General features: G+C 40.8%; 1 protein-coding gene across 6 annotated transcripts in view; it reads right to left on the reverse strand.

Moving 5' to 3' along the window:
* The window catches only part of slc6a9 (solute carrier family 6 member 9), an 84,843-nt gene that overhangs the window by 24,966 nt on the left and 37,578 nt on the right, over positions 1-22,299 (reverse strand). For 2 of the 6 annotated variants that reach the window (XR_002955022.2, XM_024435605.2), the window contains exon 1: positions 19,818-20,064. The exons of 3 other annotated variants lie outside the window; for them this stretch is intronic. Coding sequence is in view for 2 of the 3 variants with exons in the window: in XM_024435605.2 (XP_024291373.1) it covers positions 19,818-19,859 (42 nt within the window). In the remaining variant the exon portion in view is untranslated. Of the gene's footprint in view, positions 1-18,993; positions 19,371-19,817; positions 20,065-22,299 lie in introns of those variants that run through there. One more of the 6 variants, XM_024435609.2, reaches the window with a different exon arrangement.

A 22,299-nucleotide genomic window follows, 5' to 3' on the forward strand; every position in this document is an offset into this window, starting at 1 on the left:
TGGATCTTTATTGGGATTTGCAGTTGCATGCTAGCATCTGAAATAACTTACTCATCTTTTAATCCAGTGGTTCCCAACCTTTTCCGGTTACTGTCCCACTAACTGAATTTTGCTCTGCCCGGAGTACCCCTGAAGTACCACCTCATGTACATTTTACCAGTAGGCCTATGGTTTCATGAGTCCTCTCAAGTACCCCTTGTGGATTGTCCAAGTACCCCCAGGGGTCCTAGTACCCCTGATTGGGAACTACTGCTTAAATCAAGCATTGATAGGACTTTTTTCAATGCATTAGAGTTTGGAAAACTATTGGAAAACTATGGAATTAAAATTATTCCTAGAATTTGCTCTATTCCGACTCCTCTCCACTCCACTATCTGTTCTGATACTCTCTCTCCAAGCGGTCTCTCTGGCTTGGCTACTTGCATCCCAAATGTCACCCTATTCCCTACACCATATGGGTCTTGGTCAAAAGAAGAGCACCAAATAGTGCCATTTGGTCTGTTGCTCTGGATGCTGGCTGTCCAGTGTTTAGGCCAGTGGTGTGTACTCCCTGGAGCACCCTGCTTGGTAAGTCACTGCAGTGAACAGCACAGAGCAGACAGACCACCCCATTCAGATCCACACACTCAGCCCCATCTCTTCCTTCCCCATCCACATCGCACGCCCAGCTGGGCCCATCTGCCCTTTACGTAAGATGCACACATGGTCAGGCCATAGCCCTTCTCTCTCCATCTCTCTGAGGGGCCCTTCCAAATCAGTGGACCCAACCTAACTCCCAACACCCTGCCCTCTTCTAGCGCACTGCACACAGGTGCACCGCAAGAGAGAGAAAGAAAGGGGAAAGAGAAATAGAGGGGGGAAAGAGGGAAAGAGACAGGTTTTGAAATCATGCAAGGAAGTGTGAAAGGGTGAGTGAGCTCAAAGTTTATGTAAAGAGGATTCCCATTCCCAAGACTTGGGCAAATACTGTATATATACAGTACCAGTCAAAAGTTTGGATACACCTATGCATTCCAGGGTTTTTCTTTATTTTCTACATTGTAGAATAATAGTGAAGACATCACAACTATTAAATAACAAATATGAAATCATGTAGTAACCAGATCTCAAATATCTCAAATGGGATCTCAAATGGGTCCATTTGAATGTGGGTCATTTGGTGCAAACATGGCTTATTGGCTTGTCATGCTTTAACGCGGTGATTTTAGTTCTGGTGAAAGATCATTTACAAGATACAACCAAATTAATTTTATTAAACCTGCCTGGGTCTTGGTCCACATCTGTCGTGGTAATATACATGCTCCATCTCCACTTGATTGTAAACCCAACCTAGGGCTTGACAGGACTCCCAGAGAAGCAGTCTAATATTACAGTACATACAGTATAGTAGAGACTAAAATACAGAATTTTGGACAGAGACATGGACCAAGACAAAAAGGGAGAACCAAAGCTCCTGATAATACTACAGTATATTGGTATTAATCGCTGCCTGGCGCTGTTGCCCATCTTGATTACTGCCTGCTGTTATTGTGAAGTTCCAGCCTACGAGGCCTGCTTAGCAACCCAAAGCTCCCTGGCATTTACTGACCGTTCCTGCGTGCAGCCTCACTAGGCATGCAACCAGCACAAGCCATTATGTAGCCTAACGAGCCTGGATGAGCAGCACTATTCCCAAGAATGTGTCTGTTTACTTGCCTGACAGTGAGACATGGCAAGTTTTGCCTGAACTTTGTTTGTCGTGCAAAGCACTGTGCAAAGGACTGGCCCAAATGACTGAGTGATAGGCAATAAACTATAGTATAAGGATACAACTCAATGATCAGATCAGCAAAGGAGAAATTCTGTAGAGGAGATTGAGAGAACGAAAACAAAACTGAGTTTTACACTACTATGTATAAGTGACTTTTTAGCAATGCACAATTTCCCGTTGCACTGTACATGGAGGGAGATTGTGCGTGTTCACTTATCGTAGCTGAGTACACACAGGCCAGGGGACCTTAAGACACTTCTGCACATGTACTCCAGCACCTGATTCACACAGCTAGTTACCTCCTGTTGCACCACTATTACTGGGAATTGTAGACTCCTGACCATACCTGAATGAACAGGGTGGGAAGCAACCTAGCGATTAAGAGTGTTGGGGCAGTAACCAAAAGGACTGGTTTGAATCCCCGAGCCGGCAAAGTGAAAAATCTTCCGTTCTGCCCTTGAGCAAGGCAGTTAACCCCCAACAACAACAACAACAACTGCTCCCTGGGCACCAATGATGTTGATTAAGACAGCCTCCTGCACCGCCTCTCTGATTGAGAAGGGTTGGGTTAAATGCAGAAGACACATTTTGGTTGAATACATTCAGTTATGCAACTGACTAGGTATCCCCTTTCCTCTCATTACTATCAAATCAGTCTGTAGGCCTATGTACAGTAGATCTTGTTTTATGGATTCTTATTCAGCTCTTGGGCCTGGTCTTGTAAATATAGTTTTTAAGTTATGTGCTCAGGACTTGCTTAGCTGCCCTGGTGTTATGCAGTAGTGTTGAAAGTGCAAGTCAGAAGGAGCACAATATATCACAAAAGAAGTACAAAAAAATGCTATCACAGTTGCATTTAACCTGGCCAGTGCACTTGTCTCTGCATGTGGGCTATAGTAAACTGCTGGTGAGATGATTACTCAAACGGCTTAAGAATAGGCCTTGCCTATGATCTGTGTCACCATCACATGCTAAGACAACCATCAGACAAGACATTGAGGCTTAGCAGCCCATAGGACACATGTATAGCAGCTCTCTGACAATCCTCACCAACCAACAGTATTTCACGGACCCCATTCTTAAATAAAGAGATAAGAAAGGAGTGATAGAAGGAAGCGTCGATGGAGGGAATGTGCTCTGTCAGCACTTCTAAAAGGGCCTGAAGACATCTGTTCAAACCAAACATAAAGGTTAGAACAGTCATCTGATCCTTCAGTAGGAGGTAGGTCACCAAGTATTCAGCCACTGGTCTGACATGATCCTCAACAGGGGGAGGGTCAGATTCCAACAAAACAATTCAAAACAATTATATATTTGCAGAGGGTGATCAAAAAGTGCATTTAAATCAACTTTGTTCAGGTAAAACAATAGGTAAAATAAAGTTGTTTAACTAGTAAAAATCCTCGGGTTTAAAGTTACAAGGCACTTATGTTGCCTTGCGATTCATCCTGAATTTAATTCCGCTGCTCCATCGATCGCTCCATACATTAGTCTGAACCTACCATCCTAGAAGTTGTTTGTGCTGACATCAAAATGAGGTGATTCATTATTTGTGTAGTAGGCCAGCTCTGGTCCAACCCATCGGTTTCTGGGGCTAATCAGAACGGTGTGAATTTGTTTGCATCCGACAAGTCGTCGGGGAGGAAGCAAATCCAGACTCATTGTGTAGAAGAAATGTTAGTGGGCGTGGCATTTTGCTGGAGAGATGGGTAGCCAGGCAAACTCCTGTCCACCAATTTTAACAAGCATTTTAGTTTAAAAACAAAACATGTATGTGACTGTTGGTTTTAAAGTTTTTCAATACAAAGTGTAACTCTTTTGCATTATTGCCCAGAAGCGAAAACTCTTCCACTGAAAGAACACCCTCCCAACAAATCTAACATTGGAATCGAAGTAGCCTAACACTCCTTCCACCATATCATTTGAAAATAACTGAAGCTGACAAAAGACCAGGTTGTTATTGAAATTCAAATCAAACAAAACCAAGAGTGATTTGATCATTGTAAGCTAAAAATAATTTCAGTAACAATCATTTAGTGGCACACGTAGATACCCTTGTCAACGAACAACAATTTAACAATAATTTCAAACGGAAAAGTGGTGCGTGCATATGTATTCAACCCCTTTGCTATGAAGCCCCTAAATAAGATCTGGTGCAATCAATTACCTTCAGAAGTCACATAATTAGTTAAATAAAGTCCACATGTGTGCAATCTAAGTGTCACATGATCTGTCACATGATCTCAGTATATATACACCTGTTCTCAAAGGCCCCAGATTCTACAACAGCACTAAGCAAGGTGCACCACCAAGCAAGCAGCACCATGAAGACCAAGGAGCTCTCAAAACAGGTCAGGGACAAAGTTGTGGATAAGTACAGATCAGGGTTGGGTTATAAAAAAATATCAGAAACTTTGAACATCCCATGGAGCCCCTTTAAATTCATTATGAAAAAATGTAAAGAATATGGCACCACAACAAACCTGCCAAGGGAGGGCCGCCCACCAAAACTCACAGACCAGGCAAGGAGGGCATTAATCAGATAGGCAACAAAGAGATCAAAGATAACCCTGAAGGAGCTGCAAAGCCCCACAGCGGAGATTGGAGTATATGTCCATAGGACCACTTTAAGCCATACACTCCACAGAGCTGGGCTTTACAGAAGAGTAGGCAGAAAAAAGCCATTGCTTAAAGAAAAAAATAAGCAAACTTGTTTGTTTTTTACCAAAAGGAGACTCTCCAAATATATGGAAGAAGGTACTCTGGTTAGATGAGACTAAAATTGATATTTTTGACCATCAAGGAAAATGCAATTCTGGTGCAAACCCAACACCTCTCATCACCCCAAGAACACCATCACCCCAAGAACACCATCATGCTGTGGGGATGTTTTTCATCGGCAGGGACTGGGAATCTGGTTAGAATTTAACGAATGATGGATGGCGTTAAATACAGGGAAATTCTTGAGGGAAACCTGTTTCAGTCTTCAAGAGATTTGAGACTGGGACGGAGGTTCACCTTCCAGAAGGACAATGACCCTAAGCATCCTGCTAAAGCAACACTTCAGTGGTTTAAGGGGAAACATTTAAATGTCTTGGAATGGCCTAGTCAAAGCCCAGACCTCAATCCAATTGAGGATCTGTGGTATGACTTAAAGATTGCTGAACACCAGCGGAAGTCATCCAACTTGAAGGAGCTGGAGCAGTTTTGACTTGAAGAATGGGCAAAAATCCTAGTGGCTAGATGTGCCAAGCTTATAGTGACATACCCCAAGAGACTTGGTGGCTCTACTTGGTGGCTCTACAAAGTATTCACTTTGGGGAGGTGAATAGTTATGCACGCTCAAGTTTTCAGTTTTTTTGTATTATTTGTTGTTTGTTTCACAATAAAACATTTTTTTTGCATTTTCAAAGATAGGCATGTTGTGTAAATCAAATGATACAAACCCCCCAAAAATCTATTTTAATTCCAGGTTGTAAGGCAACAAATTAGGAAAAATGCCAAGGGGGTGAATACTTTCACAAGCCACTGCAACTAACGTCACCTTGGGATTAAAAAAGGGTAGGTTCAGTTCTACTCAACTGTAATTAAATAGACCCGGGTCCACAATGTCCTCAAAGGCTGCATTATAAAATGTCTGTGAGGTGAAAGTAATTCCACTAAAGACAGCGAGACTGTGGCTTCTCACCCGGCTAGCGGAGGCCCACATTCCTCCAAATCCCATTGGGCATCGTGTGAATACCTACTTTCCATGGTTGATTAATAAAGTGTAATGGTGAGTTGTCAGGAAAGACAGGAATGTTAGGCACAATCACAGCAGACGGATGGCTACGATGGCCACCCAGAAGGGTACATCTCTGGGTTACATCACTCAAACAGTGCGTACAGTCACAATCATATCAAGTTCCCCTGGCTAGCTAGCTGGAAGACATGATCCTATAGTATGCATCATGGCCAGCAAAACATACATTTCCAGTTTCCACTGTTGAAATAGGCCTATGTTTAGAATATTTGAGAATTGACTTTCAATAGGTTTTAAAGCCCTATCTTCTCATATTGAATTTGAAATTGTGTATCCATTTTTATATAAAAACATTAAATCAAATTATTTGATCAATTCATTTCCCCCCCAAAAGCAACAAATTGAATTTGAAAACTAAAACAAGCAATATGCGAGATATTAGGTAGGCTAAATAGTCTGCCATCCCAAATCTAAATAACTAGCATATAATAAACAAATATACAATTCAACTCAATATCCAATCACAAAAACACAAACTGTTTCCCACTTCTTAATCAGATAAAAAAAACTGCAACAATTGTAGGCCAAAAATATTGAAAATATTGAAAGGGTCGACAAATACAAATTCTACCTTTAGTCTGAATTTTTAAGGCCGCCAAATACATAATCAAAACACTGAAATCGCCTTACCTTTGAGATTTCCATTGTAAATGTTGGTCACATACCCCTTTCCATGCTCTGATGCAACTTGAGGATCTGACTGATACTTACTGTAGGGAGTGTCTGGGGGAGCAGTAGGAGTGGTTTCCAAGTCAGAAACCAAGAGCTGCGCAAAACAGCCAGTGAGTAACACATCCTTACACAACAATAATTATGCGTACTTAGAAGCAGAACAATATTTCAAGGTGAACAAAAATGTACCTCCTTGATTGGTTTTCCTAAATATTTTTAAATGGCTTGGCATGTATGCTGCCCTTTTAATACAGGGTGAAACCCGTAATGGCATTGAAAAACCAATATAAATGTAATTATTTGTATGTTTAGGCTAAATGCGTTGGGAAAAACACAGGATTTGACATAAAAATGCAAGATCAACGGCAAAAGAGGAATTGCCTTGCTAGTTGACAATGTTAGTAGTTAAGTTACCACTAGTCTCCTACTGCCAGTCTCTGTAGGCTATTGAGACCCTGGTTCCATTACCACCTTCATGCTCATAATAATCACATCATAAGTTAATATTAATAGGATAATGTTCAAATCCAATAACTGGGCGGATTTATGCAGATAAAACAAAAGGATTGCAAGGCTGAAAGCTACTGACGCTCATACAGAAACAACTGCCAGCGCTGATTTGTGCAGACAACCAGGTCTAGCTTCAGCCACGCGGTTCGCTTAACTAGATCATTCAATTAGTGTGCACTGTGCATGGCTGTTAAGTGATGCGGGAGACTAGCCCGCGGAGCCATTGGCCAATGCAAGCTGTTCACCTGACCCTCGATCCCCCAATCACATACACAGAAAACCAACCGCACACACTCGCAGAATCACTTAAGCATACACAAATACAAACACACACACCTCATCCCCTCAACCTTATCCTCTCTCATCCCCAAATCCATCGCTCTCTCTTCCTGACAAAAACATCAAATATATCATGAACTCTGACAATTCACCTAGCAATACCTCTGAACCCCATCCCAGTTGGCAGAGAAGTTAGCTACATGTAACTGGCCTTACTGCTCAACCATGAATGAGCATTATTCTTTGGTCTTCATTGTACTGTATAGTTTTGAGCTACAGTACACTTTAAAACAGACATCCCATGCTGCTCCAGAATACTGACAATGTACAGTAAACATCAGACAATGCAGACTACATTTACTTTAATCCCTGACAAGACTTAAAAGGCTAACTTTACCAATTCAATTCAAGGATGATACAATTTAATAGACCTTTAAAAGAGTATTCATCATTGTAATAGTACTCAAGAATTTCAGGATTACATAAATTGACCCAGTTTTGTCTCTCCTCAAACAAGAGAAGACAAAGTCATGCAAGATGGTATGATTAGGACATAAACATCTTCAAAGTCTGTTAGCATACGGTCCTGACAGCCTCCCATCATCATCACGCACATGGCTGAGGTCTGATTAAGCACACAGAGCTGGGAGCAGGGGAGGTCAGTTCATAATTTTAAAGCAAACCACAGATATGATTTGTGGTTTTGTCCAGCCAGTACCCAATATACAATAATGTGCAACTAAAAAAATTAACTAGGTTAATTATGTTGACTTATTGAGAACTTTTAAGTGACATGCCTGGGATTCTACGGTGGGTATTATTACTACATGGGTCTATCAAGATCTGCACCAATTACTCTTCTAAAATATCTTCAGACAACTGCATCCTAGATGTGTAGCACAATCTTTTGTAAAGATGTTTAGTTGAGAGATATGAGCATTCAACTCAAAAAGCAAGTTTTGAGGAGAGGGAGACTTCTCATTCTATGCTTTTGCCTTCCGTTCATGACAGTCCCAAATCTGAGGACTAATTTGCTTCTTCCAAGCCGTGCTCCCAGTCTCCAGGGCATGGTCTGTCAGGTCATGAACAACACTGCACTGTAGATCAAGACACTGAGTTGTGGTAGAGGAGTCATGAAACTGTCCTGTATATGCTACTAAGTCCCTAGGCCATTTACACAGAAACTTACCTGCCAAAGTATGTGTCCCAAATGGTACCCTATTGCCTATGGGCCCTGAATCAATGAAGTGCACTACATAGGGAATAGGGTGCCATTTGGGACATACACAATGCTTCAAACAGGTCCAAAGCCTGAGGAAATAAACGTTCACACACACTGTTGTTGAACATATTAAACCTTGCTCTTTAATGTCTGCACCAAACATTTGAATACGTTCTGGACTGTCTATTCTGAAGTAAAGACCTATGTTTTGACAACGGTCCTCAGTGGTAAACTCAGAGTAAAGTGTGATTAATCCCTTTAAGGGCAGACTCCCCGCCAGCCACATATACAGAAGAAGTAAAATCACATCAAAGTTTATTGGTCGTGTATACAGATTTGCAGGTTTTATCGCAGGTGCAGCGAAATTATTGTGTTTCTAACTACAACAGTGCAGTAATAAAAAAACATACACATAATCCAGAAAAATAACACAATTAGTTATACATGATGAGCCATGACTAGATTACAGCATATACAGTGCCTGGCGAAAGTATTCATCCCCCGTGGCATTTTTCCTAATTTGTTTTCTTACAACCTGGAATTAAAATTGATTTTGTTTTTTTTGTGTCATTTGATTTACACAACATGCCTACCACTTTGAAGATGCAAAATATTTTTTATTTTGAAACAAACAAGACAAAAAAATGGAAAACTTGAGCGTGTAAACTATTCAACCCCCCAAAGTGAATAAAAAGTGAATACTTTGTACTTTGGATTGAGGTCTGGGCTTTGACTAGACCATTCCAAGACATTTAAATGTTTCCCCTTAAACCACGAGTGTTGCTTTAGCAGTATGCTTAGGGTCATTGTCCTGCTGGAAGGTGAACCTCCGTCCCAGTCTCAAATCTCTGGAAGACTGAAACAGGCTTCAAGCAATAATTTCCCTGTATTTAGCGGCATCCATCCTTCCTTCAATTCTGACCAGTTTCCCAGTCCCTGTCAATGAAAAACATCCCCACAGCATGATGCTTCCACCACCATGCTTCACTGTGGGGATGATGTTCTTGGGGTGATGAGAGGTGTTGGGTTTGCACCAGAAATAGTGTTTTCCTTGATGGCCAAAAATATAATTTTAGTCTCATCTCATCTAACCAGAGTTTTTTTTTACACCTTTATTTAATCTTTATTTAACTAGGCAAGTCAGTTAAGAACACATTCTTATTTTCAATGACGGCCTAGAAACGGTGGGTTAACTGCCTCGTTCAGGGGCAGAACGACAGATTTTCACCTTGTCAGCTCGGGGGATCCAATCTTGCAACCGTACAGTTGACTAGTCCAACGCAATAACGACCTGCCTCTCTCTCGTTGCACTCCACAAGGAGACTGCCTGTTACGCAAATGCAGTAAGCCAAGGTAAGTTGCTAGCTAGCATTAAACTTATCTTATAAAAAACAATCAATCATAATCACTAGTTAACTACACATGGTTGATGATATTACTAGATATTATCTAACGTGTCCTGCGTTGCATATAATCTGACTGAGCATACAAGCATACAAGTCCCTAAGTATCTGTCTGAGCTGTGGTAGGCAGAAGCAGGCATGTAAACATTCATTCAAACAGCACTCTCGCGTGTTTTGCCAGCAGCTCTTTGTTGTGCGTCAAGCATTGCACTGTTTATGACTTCAAGCCTATCAACTCCCGAGATGAGGCTGGTGTAACCGAAGCGAAATGGCTGGCTAGTTAGCGCGCGCTACTCACTCTGAGCCTTGGGGTGGTTGTTTCCCTTGCTCTGCATGGGTAACGCTGCTTCGATGTGGTGGCTGTTGTCGTTGTGTTGCTGGTTTGAGCCCAGGGAGGACCGAGGAGAGGGACGGAAGCTATACTGTTATAGCAATACTAAAGTGACTATAAGAACATCCAATAGTCAACGGTTAATTAAATACAAATGGTATAGAGGGAAATAGTCCTATAATTCCTATAATAACTACAACCTAAAACTTCTTACCTGGGAATATTGAAGACTTATGTTAAAAGGAACCACCAGCTTTCATATGTTCTCATGTTCTGAGCAAGGAACGTTAACATTAGCTTTCTTACATAGTACATATTGCACTTTTACTTTCTTCTCCAACACTTTGTTTTTGCATTATTTAAACCAAATTGAACACGTTTCATTATTTACTTGAGGCTAAATTCATTTTATTGATGTATTATATTAAGTTAAAATAAGTGTTCATTCACTATTGTTGTAATTGTCATTATTACAAATACATAAAAAAATATATAAAAAAATAAATAAATAATAAAATAAATATATATAAAAAACACTTAAAAAAATCGACCGATTAATCGGTATCGGTATCGGCGTAGAAAAATCATAATCGGTCGACCTCTAGCTCTAGTTAGGACATCTACTTTGTGCATGACACAAGTAATTTTTGTTTACAGACAGATTATTTCACTTTCACTGCATCACAATTCCAGTGGATCAGAAATGTACATACACTAAGTTGACTGTGCCTTTAAACAGCTAGGAAAATTCCAGAAAATGATGTCATTCCTATAGAAGCTTCTGATAGGCTAATTAATATCATTTTAGTCAATTGGAGGTGTACCTGTGGATATTCTTCAAGGCCTACCTTCAAACTCTGTGCCTCTTTGCTTGACATCATGGGAAAATCAAAATAAATCAGCCAAGACTTCAGAAAATAAATTGTAGACCTCCACAAGTCTGGATCATCCTTGGGGGCAATTTCCAAATGCCTGAAGGTACCACGTTCATCTGTACAAACAACAGTACGCAAGTATAAACACCATGGGACCACGCAGCTGTCACACCGCTCAGGAAAGAGATGCATTCTGTCTCCTAGAGTCGAACGTACTTTGATGCGAAAAGTGCAAATCAATCCCAGAACAACAGCAAAGGACCTTGTGAAGATGCTGGAGAAAACAGGTACAAAAGTATCTATATCCACAGTAAAAAGAGTCTTATATTGACATAACCTGAAAGGCCGCTCAGCAAGGAAGAAGCCACTGCTCCAAAACCGTCATAAAAAAAGCCAGACTACGGTTTGCAACTGCACATGGGGATAAAGATCGTACTTTTTGGAGAAATGTCCTCTGGTCTGATGAAACAAAAATAGAACTGTTTGGTCATAATGACCATTGTTATATTTGGAGGAAAAAGGGGGAAGTTTGCAAGCTGAAGAACACCATCCCAACCGTAAAGCACGGGGTGGCAGCATCATGTTGTGGGGGTGCTTTGCTGCAGGAGGGGCTGGTGGACTTCAAAAAATTGTTGGCATCATGAGGGAGGAAATTTAGGGGGATATATTGAAGCAACATCTCAAGACATCAGTCAGGAAGCTTCCAAATGGAGAATGACCCCAAGCATACTTCCAATGTTGTGGCAAAATGGCTTAAAGACAACAAAGTCAAGGTATTAGAGTGGTCGTCACAAAGCCATGACCTCAATCTCATAGAAAATTTGTGGGCAGAACTGAAAAAGCATGTGCGAGCAAGGAGGCCTACAAACCTGACTCAGTTCCACCAGCTCTGTCAGTAGAAATGGGACAAAATTCACCCATCTTATTGTGGGAAGCTTGTGGAAGGCTACCCGAAACGTTTGACCCAAGTTAAACAATTTAAAGGCAATGCTACCAAATACTAATTGAGTGTATGTAAACTTCTGACCCACTGGGAATGTGATGAAAGAAATAAAAGCTGAAATAAATCATTCTCTATACTATTATTCTGACATTTCACATTCTTAAAATAAAGTGGTGATCCTAACTGACCTAAAATAGGGAATATTTTTTACTAGGATTAAATGTCAGGAATTGTGAAAAACTGAGTTTAAATGTATTTGGCTAAGGTGTATGTAAACTTCTGACTTCAACTGTATATACTGAGATCATGTGACAGAACATGTGAAACTTAGATTGCACTAATTATTTAACTAATTATGTGACTTCTGAAGGTAATTGGTTGCATCAGATCTTATTTTCAATAGCTTCATAGCAAAAGGGGTGAATACATATGCATACACCGATTATTATTATTTTTTTTCACTTTACCAATTTGGCCTATTTCATGTATGTCCATTACATGAAATTCAAATAAAAATCAAGTTAAATTACAGGTTGTAATGCAACAAAATAGGAAAAAAGCCAAGGGGGATGAATACATATAAAGTGGTTGAAATAGTATGTAAACATTATTACAAGTCACCAATGTTCAATGACTATGTACATTGAACAAACCAACATGTACAGTGTTGGTCCCATGTCACATGAGCTGAAATAAAAGATCCCAGACATTTTCCATACGCACAAAAAAATGTATTTCTCTCAAATTTTGTTCACAAATTTGTTTACAGCCATTTCAGTGGGCATTTCTCCTTTGCCAAGATAATCCATCCACCTGACAGGGGTGCCATATCAAGAAGATGATTAAACAGCATTATCATCACCCAGATGCACCACTATAAAATATGCAATTTTGTCACACAACACAATGCCACAGATGTCTCAAGTTTTGAGGGCGCTTGCAATTGACATGCTCAAACCAGGAATGTCCTCCAGAGCTATTGCCAGGTAATTGTATGTTAATTTCTCTACCATAAGCCACATCCAACATTGTTTTAAAGAACCATAGACAATGTGTATGGCGTTGTGTGGGCGAGCGGTTTGCTGACGTCAACGTTGTGAACAGAGTGCCCCCATGGTGGCGGTGGGGTTATGGTATGGGAAGGCATAAGCTACAGACAACCAACACAATTACATTTTATTGATGGCAATTTGAATGCACAGAGATACCGTGACGAGATTCTGAGGCCCATTGTTGTGCTATTCATCCTCCGCCATCACCTTATGTTTCAGCATGATAATGCACGGCCCCATATTGCAAGGATCTGTACAAAATTCCTGGAAGTTGAAAATCTCCCAGTTCTTTCATAGCCTGCATACTCACCAGACATGTCACCCATTGAGCATGTTTGGGATGCTCTGGATAGACGTGTACGACAGCGCGTTCCAATTCCCACAACTTTGCAAAGCCATTGAAGAGGAGTGGGACAACATTCAACAGGACCACAATCACCAGCCTGATCAACTCTAAGCGAAGGAGATGTGTTGCGCTGCATGAGGCAAATGGTGGTCACACTAAATACTGACTGGTTATGATCCACTCCCTTACTTTTTCTAAAGGTATCTGTAACCCACCAATGCATATCTGTATACCCAGTCATGGGAAATCCATAGATTCGGGCCTAATTCATTTATTTTAATAGACAGATTTCCTTATATGAATTGTAACTCAGTAAAATCCTTTCTTGCATGTTGCGTTTATATTTTTGTTCAGTATACAGTGGCAGTGACTAAGATTAAGGGCACGGTAATGGGCGGGGGTGTGGAGATAGACGTTTCTCAGTCTCTCTCGCTTTGATGGACCTGTACGGTCTCCACCTCATAGATGGTAGCTGGGTGAACCGTGCTGACATCCATGCTAATCAACCACACAAAACATCTACGCTTGTAATGGCATGACACCCAACTAGCAACTGAATCCACTCCGCAACACTACCGGTCAAAAGTTTTAGAACACCTACTCATTCAAGGGTTTTTCTTTATTTTTACTATTTTCTATATTGTAGAATAATAGTGAAGACATCAAAACTATGAAATAACACATGTGGAATCATGTAGTAATCAAAAAACAAATCAAAATATATTTTATATTTGAGATTCTTCAAATAGCCACCCTTTGCCATGATGACAGCTTTGCACACTCTTGGCATTATCTCAACCAGCTTCATGAGGGAGTCACCTGGAATGCATTTCAATTAACAGGTGTGCCTTCTTAAAAGTTAATTTGTGGAATTTCTTTCCATCTTAATGTGTTTGAGCCAATCAGTTGTGCTGTGACGAGAGAGAGAGAGAAAGAGAGAGTTACAGTGCATTCAGAAAGTATTCAGACCCCTTCCCCTTTTCCACATTTTGTTACATTACAGCTTTATTCTAAAATTGATTAAATTAATTGTTTTCCTCATCAATCTACACACAATACCCAATAATGAAAAAGCAAATACAGGTTTAGACATTTTTGCAAATGTATAAAAAATAAAAAACAGAAATACCTTATTTATATAAGTATTCAGACCCTTTGCTATGAGACTTGAAATTGAGCTCAGGTGCATCCTGTTTCCATTCACCATCCTTTCTACAACTTGATTGGAGTCCACCAAGGGTAAATTCAATTGATTGGACATGATTTGGAAAGGGACACACCTGTTTATATAAGTCCCACAGTTCACAGTGCATGTCAGAGCAAAAACCAAGCCATGAGGTTGAAGGAATTGTCCGTAGAGCTCCGAGACAGGATTGTTTGAGGCACAGATCTGGGGAAGGGTACCAAAAAATGTCTGCAGCATTGAAGGTCCCCAAGAACACGGTGGCCTCCATCATTTTTAAATAGAAGAAGTTTGGAACCACCAAGACTCTTCCTAGAGTTGCCTGCCTGGCCAAACTGAGCAATCGGGGGGTGAAGGGCCTTGGTCAGGGAGGTGACCAAGAACCCAATGGTCACTCTGACAGAGCTCCTCTGTGGAGATGAGAGAACCTTCCAGAAAGACAACCATCTCTGCAGCACTCCACCAATCAGGTCTTTATGGTAGAGTGGCAAGACGGAAGCCACTCCTGAATGCCAAGCTTCATGTCTGGAGGAAACCTAGCACCATTCCTACTGTGAAGCAATAATGCTTTTCAGTGGCAGGGACTGTGAGACTAGTCAGGATCGAGGAAAAGATGAATGGAGGAAAGAACAGAGCAAATAGCTGTGCACCGACGCTTCCCATCCAACCTGACAGAGTTTGAGAATATATACAGAGAGGAATGGGAGAAACTCCCCAAATACGGGTGTGCCAAGCTTGTAGCGTCATACCCAAGAGGACTCAAGGCTGCCAAAGGTGCTTCAACAAAATACTGAGTAATGGGTCTGACTCTGAATACTTGATTTAAAAAATAAATAAATAAATACATTTGCTAAACAGTTCTTGCTTTGTCATTATGCGGTATTGTGTGTAGATTGATGAGGGGGAAAAAAGCAATTTAGAATAATGATGTCAATATTTTAGAATAAGGCTGAACGTAACGAATTGTGGAAAAAGTCAAGTCAAGGGGTCAGAATACTTTCCGAATGCACTGTGTGTGTGTGTGTGTGTAATGTATATATATATATATATATATATATATATATATACACTAGTCTAAAGAAGGCCAGTTGTATTGCTTCTTGAATCAGAACAAGTTTTCAGATGTGCTAACATAATTGCAAAAGGGTATTCTAATAATCAATTTGCCTTTTAAAATTATAAACTTGGATTAGCTAACACAATATGCCATTGGAACACAGGAGTGATGGTTGCTGATAATAGACCTCTGTACGCCTATGTAGATATTCCATTTTAAAAAATCAGCTGTTTCCAGCTACAATAGTCATTTACAACATTAACAATGTCTACATTGTATTTCTGATCAAGTTGATGTTATTTTAATGGACATGTCTTTCAAAAACAAGGACATTTCTAAGTGACCCCAAACTATATATATATATATATATATATATATATATATATATATATATATATATATATATATATATATATATATATATATGTGGTATGGTATGGACCGGGGTTTTGCACACATTATGATGATTTGCGGGTGGTTAACATCATTGGCGAAATGTGAGAGGTCAGTGAGAATAATTCAGGAATGTTATAACCATCTCAAGAACTAGGCCTACATGTCTGGGCTCAGCTGTGTGATTTAACACCAACTACCAGACAAATCAATCGCTGCTATTGTTGTACAGCTGTCAAATCCACACCACATAGGCCATTTCAGTCAAGGAAGTTATGTTTGAAAATGGCCTAAACCAATTACATCTTATATTGTATTTCTTACATCAAAGGAAGTTCACATTGGGCAGTCCTATCTGCGTTTATTATCTGCAGTATGTCTGCTAAATCAGATGGAACACTATGTATTGCATCCCAAATGGCACCCTATTCCCTTTATAGGCCTAGTGCTCTATAAAAGGGAATACGGTGCCTTTTTGGGACAAAGCCTATATGTCCGCTGGTTCTTCATACTGATCTCACTAGCAGTAAATGATTTGATTGTTTCTATACAGCAGTGAGAGCATGTCCAGCCAGCTAGGCTGTATTGTATTGCAGTGTGGGGCTAGCTGCCTCTCCCCTCCGCCAGCTGTGGGTCCATGAGCACAGCATGGATAGAGACAGAGCCCACAGCACAGGGAGAGCAAGAGGCCCTGAGCACACATACGACTGTGCACTCGCTCTTCTGCTGCCTGACCCCGCTCTCTCTCCCCCTTCACGTAAACACTCCCACCACTGACTTCCGCTCCCTATACTGGCCCTCTTACCACCACCTGAACCCAGATGGGAGCGCTCAAAATAGGCCAGAAAAAAAGGGGAAATGAATGTTGGATTGGAGTCAGGTGGAGTGAATATCGGGGAGCATCAGTGGTACCTAAACAGTGGTACCTAATTATGGTATGTCAACTATACATTGGGAACTGAAAATCACTGATTTAGCTCATTTAACACCCATTGCTTAAAAAAAACACAATTACATGTTTACAGAAACTAGGCCTAAATAGTAGCATACCGTTGGTATTTTAAATCAATCCCATCATTTCAGAGTCCATTTATCCGCTATAATAAGAAGCAATTAATCCCCCTCTTTTGTAAACCGTTGGTGAAAGAACATGAGGGATATTTTCACAGGAGTTAATCTTATTACAGTATTGCAGAATTAGTCTAACATTGCAATCAAACTTCTCCACAGGGTATTGAAGTGAAATATGCAGTACAATAATATAACTCTCGTACCCAGACTTAAGAACAGCAGTAATCTGCTCCAAAACCTCCACTGGGAAATCATTTCTACCTCTCATTATAACGTTCTGACAGTCTGTCATGTGCTATAAAATCTGTTAATGTATAGTGAAATCATTTGGGTCAATCATTCCAAGCCAAGTTTTCAACTGCAATATTTACTTGTCCAATTGAAAACTGTTCGGACAAAATAAAGAGACTTCAGTGTCACCCCACTACAAAAATCACCCCACTACAATTTAGTAAATAAAACAGAAATATATATAAGGATTAAACAACAATTTGTGGTCAAATCTTTACATCAAAATCAATAAAGAAATCTTGCAAGCTGTAGCCTATTCCCAAACTACAATCTATCATGGCTCCAGACACCAGAAACAATTTCAAGCAGAGTTCAAACAATAACACCACCAAATGAAGCCAAACTATCTTCTATTCTTCCTCATTGTTAAAGGAAGTCAGACTAAGTCAGAGGTGCTTACACTACCCTACCATGCAATTAGAAAATCTTCTGAAGCTCTTATTACTTCAATTATTACTCAAGCATGCTTTACAATCGCAGATGACCTTAGACAACTGTATTCCTACAGTGGGGTCGGACTACCGCAGAGAACTCATGTAGGCTAGACAGGCTCCTTTATGAACAAGGAAATGGGGCTTGACTTGGGGCTTGAAACAGAAAATGTATTTAGAGAACAACAAATTGAAAAAGATGAAGCGGTTTTAGCAGTAGCCTATACCATAAAAGTAGCTAGTAGCTATAGCTCCTATTTGGTGCGGAGAGAGAAACTTATGACACATGATAGTCAGTCAGGGTTGTGTGGCTGTATGGTAGGTAGGTAGGTAGCGGTCCTATACAAAGCGACAAGGCACTGTCTGTCTGAAGGGTCTGTCGTGTCAGCTGCACCTGATCCTAGACCTCTCTATGTGACACATCGTCCTGTCAGATATATCAGTTCACATCCAACCACTTCTGTCCCTTAGTCAATTAACCTTCTCAATATAACTTCACTCAACAAAACCTTAACCTCAAACGGCTTACCATACAATTCACCAATCAAATAGTATGTGGTCTATATCAACTTTTAGGGATATGTCTATAGCATAGTGACAATTATACATGACATACAGCACCAGGTATACACTGATGTTGATGTTACCTGAAACCTAAACTTTCTGAAGCACACAATATCAAATAGACCTAGATTCCAAAGCATGTCCCACACCAGGACTGAATCAGAGGGACATTATATCATTTAAGGAAATAACTCTTCAAACATTTATTGCATCCTTTGTCACAAGCACCATGGGCCATCACTTCATCTGAAGTGCAAATAAACACACATAGATGAGAAGACTGTCACTCAAATCCGTGTACATCCTAATAAAGGGGGCGATGGGAGGCGAGGCGCTGACAAAGTGAACGAAGATAAGTCTGCAAATGGCATAAGAAACTCAAAGGTCTAAATAGAGTATTTGGACACACACTAGAACAACCTATGTCATGTTCAGTATTAGCTAGGTCATGCAGGAAGAAAATAAAACCATACATGGAAAATGGCCAAGTTAGACCAAATAGACAAGCGTTATACCGAACAGCCCAGAGCCTTTGGAGAGTTATAGCAATAAATATTGGCTTTCAAAAACATTTTTTTGTGGTGAAACAGCATTGTAAAAGAAGCACTGTTCTACAGATGAGAAATCGAGATGACTACTAGTCAACACTTAAAGTGCCCCTAGACTACTAAGGGCACAGTACATTCATTTAGATCCATGGTCGTAACAAATAGACTCTACATGAACTTTACACACACTTCAAAACAAGGGCGTACACTGTACAATCAAAATATACTGTATATCTCAAAAGAATATTGCTAAATTCAAGCTTTACCTACCGCAAGCAATGCCATTTTTTCTCTTCATAGAAATGTTTCTTTAAAAGTATATGCAATGGTCTCAACGGCCCGTTTCTTTGTATTTGCTACTGAACTATAGGAGGCTTGCTCAGTCTTGACAGCGGCCAACCAAAGGACGTGACAAGACTTGGCGCTCCATATAAATCGGCAAGGAACAAAGTGCCATAACGGATATCTATATATTTTATTTTAAACAAATCTTTTGGTGGAATTGTTTAACTGACAAGTCCCTTGGCCACTAAAGAGGGGCAAAGGAAGAGAGAAATAACATATGAGCCAACCCCACTTTTTAGGACACTTTTCCTACTCTTTCACAGTTACCCTGCCCACTTCCTTAGAAACTATCACACACCCCTCTGCCAGCACCACCAGAACTTCCCACTGCAATTAGTTATAAAAACTTTTAAGTCCCGCGACACGTGGTCTGGTTTTTAAAGAGCTGTATCCCCCTCCTCACGTGGTATGGGGGCTATTGAGTCGTCACAGACACCCTGAATGATCGCAGAAAAATAAGGCAGTTCAGACAATAGGTCGTCTTGATTAATTCAATTCTTTCAGGACCTTGAACCGTCGTCCGGGCAGCTCCACACAATTGCTGCTTTGATAGTTTGGATTCACTCTCTCCCTCTAATTTGAAAAATCCAAAATTACTTTGATTTAATTTATTTTCTTTCCTGTTAGTAACTGTCGGAAGTGTTCTCCATGAGCTGACAAAATTACAACATTTTGCTTGAGATCAACTGTATCACATCTGTGTATCAAATAGGACACAAGATGAAAAGAACGAGAGAAAAAAAACAGACCTGGTCGGCTGTACAGGCTGCATTGCTGTTGGACTCTGACATGGTTTGATAGTGCCCAGTGGTTCTCTCGTTTCCACTCCTGAGTTCTTCATTCACACCTTTCCTTTCGGTTCCGCAGAAAGAGGGAGAAAAAGAACAGCCTCCTTTTGCTCGGGGTTGATTAATGCCTGAATTATTTTCACCTCATTTCATCTGATGGAGATCTGTTTCCTCTCTGCCTCTCTCAATCATGCGGCATAGTAGCCCTCTCACTCACCCTCCCTTCCTCTCTCCTTCCCTCCCTCGCTTTTGCTTGCCCTCCCTCTCAGTGTCCCCCTTCTGTTGTACTTCACGATTTCAGGAAAATACCCCCCTCCCATTCCCAAAAAGACAGGCGAGATCCACAGCCTTTGCCTCTACCTCCACAATGAATGGGTCGTTGTCATTCCAGCACCTTGGCTGAATACAGAGCGAGGGGAGTTGCTGGTTTAGCTGCCTGGAGTCAGGGCTCCTGCCAAGCCTTCCTCAAGAGACTAAAGAAAAAGTGAGGAGCCGTACGCTTCCACTGGACTCACTACCCTTGCTGTCTCTAAATTTCTTCCACTTTTTTTCAAAGCAGCTGCATCCAGACCACCAACACTCCCATTCATGAACACTTGACTCTCAAATCCCTGTCCCTTGACAGGGCCAATTCCTCCCTGTATGTAGTGCAAAAGGCACAAGGATATATACCCTTCTCACTGCCTACAGCCCCCCCTCCCCCTTTCAAATTATGCACCTTCCTCTTTTTTCTTCAGAGGTCCAAACATATTATTTCCACTCTTGACAATGTCTGGTCAACCAATTCGTGACAGCATTGCGAGAACCATAATTGCATCACAATTTATGGGAAGAGATTCCAAAATATGTCACAAAGGAGGGCTTTTAAAACTCTGCTTATGGCCAAGTCCTCAGAGTATCCAGTTAGTGGGGTCAAAAGTTGACTGACACCTGGCATGGAGCCTAATAGACATTTGATAGTGGCGGACAATGGAGGCAACCACTTCAGTGAATAGACTCCATGAGTTAATGTGATGAGCTGTAGAATGCAGACAGAAAGTATTGATTTCTCAATCAGTGTTGGAACATGACTTTAAAGGCAAATTACCATACCCTCATTGGAGGAAATGAGTGCGTACAGACATTAGTTTAAAAAGAAACAGAAAGGTAATTGTGCACTATTGCTATTGTAAAGAGCAAAACAAATATTCCAACAATTAGGCTACTATTTGCTAAATAGAATTTAGGACATTTGAAATTTGATGAGCAGAAAAGTTTCTTTTGAAATGAACAACATAAAGGGGCAAGTTATGCTAGTAATCAAGGTAGTGGAAATCATTTAATGTTTTTTGTATACACAAATGAAATGCTATAAAACAACGTGTAGAAAAAATAACTGACCAGAGATGAAGGCTAAATCAGATACATTTTCATGCATGCTAAATTCCAGAAATATGATGGCTGATGCTTAGCTAGGCAACAGCACACTTTCTGCATGCTCTTTAGTAGTAAACGTCTGCAGACGAGCGAGTGTGTGGGATAGCAGAATAAATTACACACATGCAGAGCTCCTCTGGGGTTCCATCTGAGGCCCAGGCAGCCACAAGCCTGGCGGTGGGGGATTCTGACACTGTAGGTCATTAGAAACTTCACAGGGTCCGCAGCCAACTCCTATTAGTCAGCCACCAGAGAGCCTGTACACCACAGAATAGGTCAGATTTAATGAGGATTTTGCACTGCGCTATTTTGCCTGCCGCTTATCAATAGTTGAAAGGAGAGTGTTGTGGAGAGGGTGCCTACAACCATGAAAAGAGACAAGATTACTATAAAAGCCAGTTGACATGTTGGGGAACTTGTTTCCCTAATTGCTCTGTTATGTCTGCTATTTAGCTCCAATTAAACATCACAGATGCCATGTTCTGTAATTGCCCGGATCTGTTAAATGTTTTAATTTTTTCCCCCTTTACAACTACTGCTTGAGTGTTATTTCAAAATCATTTAAACTAACATTCCCACATAAGGATTTGTCATTAAAAAGTCTGATCCAATGGCATAGTCCCTTGGGAAGAGAGCAAGAGCGTGATAGTTCAATCTCCAGACTCCACAGAGACAGACAGATCTCCCAGGACAGATGATGGGGGTCAACCGGTTAACCTTTTCCAGGCACCTCCCTACTGGGTGTCAGTCATACCCAGGTCATACCTTGCCCATCGCACACAACCTTGCTGCTAAGAATATATAGGCTAACCCCAAACAAGACAGGGAGATGGGGACCTTCCTCAGAACTCACCACCACACTCCTCACACTAATGACCCTGAATATGGTAGTGGCGGGGGGGCAGGGTGATGGAGGCCATTGGGACAGGACAACTTCCGACTAAGGCATGCAAGAATTTAGAAAGGGTCGTCTGGCTGTGCACAGCCCATCAATGAGGTGGCCCGGCAGCCTGAGAAAAGCCCAGTT

Source organism: Oncorhynchus tshawytscha, linkage group LG10 (genome assembly GCF_018296145.1).
Source record: "Oncorhynchus tshawytscha isolate Ot180627B linkage group LG10, Otsh_v2.0, whole genome shotgun sequence".
NCBI classification, from domain to species: Eukaryota; Metazoa; Chordata; class Actinopteri; order Salmoniformes; family Salmonidae; genus Oncorhynchus; species Oncorhynchus tshawytscha.